Source organism: Mizuhopecten yessoensis, unplaced genomic scaffold, assembly GCF_002113885.1.
Source record: "Mizuhopecten yessoensis strain PY_sf001 unplaced genomic scaffold, ASM211388v2 scaffold11069, whole genome shotgun sequence".
Taxonomy (NCBI): Eukaryota; Metazoa; Mollusca; class Bivalvia; order Pectinida; family Pectinidae; genus Mizuhopecten; species Mizuhopecten yessoensis.
In genome coordinates, this window is record NW_018408864.1 from 135,529 (window position 1) to 140,756 (window position 5,228).

Sequence of the window (5,228 nt, forward strand, 5' to 3'; positions counted from 1 at the left end):
GAATAGCTTACCATCTGCTATCAGAAAGTCAAATACCCTGGCCAAGTTCAAGAGGGACATCAAAACTCACCTCTTAACGTCTGCATTTTAGAATCCTTGCAAAGACGTCATGTAAATACCACCCTTTTATTTGTTCAATTGTGTGCACATTGCTTGCTCAAATGTATAAAAGTGATTGTAAGCCATTGTTTTTTGTTTTCACAATTAAAACCATTACTATTATCCATATGTTGTAAAGCGCTTTAGAGTAATTTTACAAATTATATAGAGCGCTTTATAAATGTTGTATATTATTTATTATTATCATTATATTCTTTCCAGTATTGGCGATGTTGTGCATATAGGCTGTAGTATTCATTTGTGCGTGTATGGTACATATATTTTAAGGTGGGGACGCGTATTACATCTGTGTTACAGTTGATGCTGTAATATATGTTTAGTGTAAATATTTGTATGTGTTGACAATACACCATATATTCTTATTTCCTTATTTTGTAAGGTCTCTATGTAAATAATTCTTTACAGTTCAATTTACCTTATATAATCTTTGTATGAAAAACTTACTATGAATATCAGAAAATGGTAGGATTGCGTCTAGTAGCACATTTAACGGTGAATGGAGCCTTGCAGTCAAGCGCGACATCATTTAAAACATGGCACCAAAGATTATGATATGAATTCCCCCGCGTCAAATATTATATTTCCTGTAAAAGCGAATACTTATGAAACGTTTTAATTTAGTGTATGGGAATAGTCGTAAATTGACCCATTTAATGTGGATGTATGCTACACTGCGAATGAAATCACTCGATTTCACTTTGAACTAAAGTTTTTGCTCTCATTTATGTATTTTTGCAAATTGGTCCCAGGTTGCACCTTTCAATATTTGACATCAGATTGATATATACTGACAACAGGAACCGTTGTATATGGCGTACATCATGTTATCTATCAAGCTTTCCTAAAATGAGTGTAATATAAATGAAATCTTACCATATCCATTTTCCTATTATTACATATGACTTTTTATTGATCCCTGAGTGAAACACACTTAAAACGATGAACATGTGACGCTATGTGTGATGTTACAATCTAGATATTAATTACTATATATTACTACTTCAAATACGAACTACGATATCACTCTAAAATGTAACTCGATGCAGTAAGCAAAACAAATTGTACATTTACGTCATCATATGGCCATTTACGTCATCATATGGTCATTTACGTCATCATATGGTCATTTACGTCATCATATGGTCATTTACGTCATCATATGGTCATTTACGTCATCAAATGGCCATTTCGCTTATTTATTGTTCATCATTGACACTAAGGGTCAATTAATGAAAAATAATATCTTAAGGGTTACGACAGATATGTAAAATGTACGAGAAGGGAAATATGTCTATAAAGCTACTAGAAGGAATCACGTTACAGAACGTTTGGCTACGGTAGATAGCTTACACCTATATCTAGTACTGCATCCGAACCGTCCAATGTAAACATTCTTACCTATGGCCATCGTGTAACTGTGATGATCACTATATATGTTGCTAGAATCTATTCTTGAAAATTGACATGAAACATTATTCAAGAGGTAAACCATCTCTTGAAGCCAAACGTTTTAAATTTGTAACGTGATTAACTGTTTTATATCCTTCTTACTGTATATCAACATGTTTCGGACCACTTGAGAAATGATTTTTCATTAATTCCACGTTGAGTACCACAATCCTAACACGAAGAATAACCATATGGTAGAGTAAAACATCTTTAGCAACGTGCTCTTTCTTTCTTCACATTACTAGTAATTTTTATACTCTCGTTTTGATAAAATGTCTAGGAATGCCCAATTGACACTTTTTACTGATCGTATTGGCTGTAAATGATGTATTTATATAATATACCTTTAGATTTCTAAGGTTGTAATGAGTGATTATAATATAGGTAGTTGAATATGATTCATAAGCAATTGGATCAATATGATAACTTCCCTTTCAGACTGGTTCTATTAAATATGTTAGTTTTTGTCATTCTCTTAAGTGATATACATTTCTCTTGAGACTACAGTAAGAATTACAATAGGATAAAACTTATTAAGAAATCATAATATCAGGGAATGGTTTGTCAAATTACAATTACATCTCATGATTTGAAATGCGGCTAACGTCGGATTTATTATTTGCTAAGAGATGTTTTCATTAAAAGATCTTGTTTCCTTTATTGAAATTGTTGATCATTAAAGAAACTAATCAGACAATTAAAATCGAGAAATCATTCTAAGAAGAAATATTCCTCATCTTAGGACATTAGAAGGCTAAACAGGTATGGTGATAGCATAGTTGTAATCAAAACAAAACAGTTTACGTCACTCCAATATTTTATTACCATTATATACAAATTCATGACATTCCTTAAAACTTCACGCGTAAGTGATGAATTTGAATATGTTTTCACGTCAAACAATAACTAGGGACAAGTTACAAATGCCTTAATGAGCGTCTGAGAATATTTGATAGAACTTTATCTCTGTCGGAAATAACCAAAAAAGAATTATTCGCGCATGCGCACTGTCTATTTCCTGTAAAAGTAGAACCGACGGCCATTTTTGCCTCCACCGTAACGGCTGCCACCTCTCCCTCTTTTCATGGCTGCTTGCAATCGTCCTGTAATTAACAAACACAAGTTTTAGTTTTTTTGTCATGTGTACATTTTGAAATGATAGGTTGATATATTGTACATGTGTTATTTTTTTAAATTGTACTTTAAACAAGTGATCACATGCAATAACCTTTCCTTCGTTGCTTTTGACATTTTTTAATTTACTTGACATTCCAATTATCTATACGTATCAACTGTGTGTTAATTTGACTGAATTAAGAATGTTGATTGCAATTAAATCATGTTAATATTACCGTACCAAATCTCCATTTATGGTCCTACGATCATAACAAGTCGTATTTTCCATTTCAGGTTCGGATTTTAATTTCATGCGGAGAGAACGTATTATATAATGAATGGCTTTCTGCATATTTTGATATTTAAAACAAAACGCTATCAAACTAATATTTGCTTTTCAAAAGGTCAATATTTTATCGTCACTTTACATGTAAAATGTAACTTTTCACTAGTTACTGTGTTAGTTAGTGAAATGTTATACTTAAAGTAACATACCTGTACCGGAGCAGATAAGTTGGTAGATGCTTTTAGGGTTAGACGCGTCCATCTCGGGTTGGCCTTCCTCGTATTCTAACAGGGGGCACAAACAGTGGACCTGTGTCATCAGAACAAAACGGGATGATAACAAACAATGCAACATAACACTCAAGTCTTGACTATTTTGAATTCCGAAAATCTATCTGTTCTTCATCAAGTGTCTAATGAGTACAATACAAAACAACCTGAGTGTCGTAGCTGTAAATGGGCGATAAGGATCGTTGTTAGAACTGGTCAGTGTCCCGTGTTGAAGAAATAACAGGTGCTCGATGGGAAATTGATCACGTGATCAAGAAAGATGACGAGAGGTCAAAGGGTCTGGACGCACAGACATGTTCTGGTTGGTCAATAACTGAGTGGTCAAAAATACGTTATGCTGAGCACTTAAGCTGGATACTCTATGTGGACAGGTGGTTCGAATGGTCAATCCACGTAGATAGGGAGTGATTAATTGACCAATTATGTCATTTTTAGACTATCAGGCTAAAGATATCACTGCTTAATGTTATACCATTCATAAAGGTTACTCAAAGCTGATAATAGTATTTTGAAATGGTCTTAAATGCAATGGACATTTTTGATCGTGTCCGTCTTCAATCACCGGTAGACGTGTCTCTCTTGTGGCAAGATAGGTTAGCAGAACATGGATATTCCCTGCTGTAAGGTCTTCGATTGCTTCCAGTATTTACAGTTACAATATACATGTGATATTGACCCTATGCTTTAATTTTTGTAAATCGCAATTGCGTTTGCCTTCTGTATTTCTCTTCAGTTAGCATGTTAACGTGTTCATGAAATGCATACATAAATAACATAAACTCTACTACAGTAGATTAATGATAAGTTATAGTTCAATACTGCAGTATCGTGTCTTGTTTTTCACTATCTCTATGCATAAAACTATTCGTTCAGTGACGAGATTACAATAGTCTTGACTGCCTACATTTAAGTGTAGTGATCACATTGTTCTCTCTGGTCTGAACATTAGTGTGTTGGTCATAACATCTTAGCTATCTTCATATTAAGTACACTGTATATATATATATAATATATCACAACGTCTTGACTACTTACATATTTAATTATGATATGTCAACATCTTGACTACCTATATATACATTGTAAGGGTCACAACCCCTTTTCTACTTATATAGACTAGTGTACTGATCAATACCCATACATCTCAGTGATCACAACTTTAGGGCATGCGTTACAATATGTCAATCATCAAATTCTTTAAGCACGTAAGAAAATCAAATCTATTTTTGTTTTGTTTTATGCTAGCATGTATTTCAATCATTTTTTATCGTTAAAGATTAGTTTCACAATGATGCTTATAGTATGCGACTAATGACGCCAGTGTCAACTTTTCAACTAAACTGATATATATATTATGTATTGCTAAACCACATCTAAATCATAGTGATTAAGTAATAAGACCTGTTACCCGGAAACGGGTCCATTGCTACCCAAAAGTTTGACAGCTGTAATATTAGTATGTTCCACTGTTCACAAGGGTCTATTTCTTCGTGAACTCTAGTTGTTATGGAACTGTGTGTTTCACTGTACATGCCCATATCTATACTACCTCACCGTCTGATAGGTGTGATACTGTTTCATTTCAACAAATTTTATTGACAAAGATGATGCAAGTCAATTGGATGGAATAACAGGCAAAGCCTATATAAATTCTCTCCAGCGGTGGCTAAATTAACGGATTCTATCATTTTTATTTGATTAAGTTAATACATCAATTTTGAAATGAAAATTATAAAAAAAATTATTAAAGGGATGTAACTCCTTCTTAATTAACATAACTGAAATACAAATACATTCACACTTCTCACATCACACACAAAACACTTCCACAGGTATTATTTATTTTTATAACATTTTACAATTGTATATAAGCTATATAGCTATCAAATCACACAGATATTGGCAGACATTGACCAAAAGTCCATGTGCAAATATATGCACAGGTCACAGTCGCCAAAACTGTTAAG

At 33.2% G+C, this 5,228-nt stretch overlaps 1 protein-coding gene across 1 annotated transcript in view; it reads right to left on the minus strand.

Moving 5' to 3' along the window:
• Window positions 1-2,373: 2,373 nt before the first annotated feature.
• Window positions 2,374-5,228, minus strand: part of LOC110465325 — a 46,101-nt gene continuing 43,246 nt past the window's right edge. The window contains exons 4-5 of the mRNA XM_021521057.1: window positions 3,181-3,280; window positions 2,374-2,672 (exon numbers count right to left, since the gene is read on the minus strand). Coding sequence (XP_021376732.1) covers window positions 2,581-2,672; window positions 3,181-3,280 — 192 coding nt within the window. The 3' untranslated portion in view covers window positions 2,374-2,580. The remainder of the gene's footprint in view (window positions 2,673-3,180; window positions 3,281-5,228) is intronic.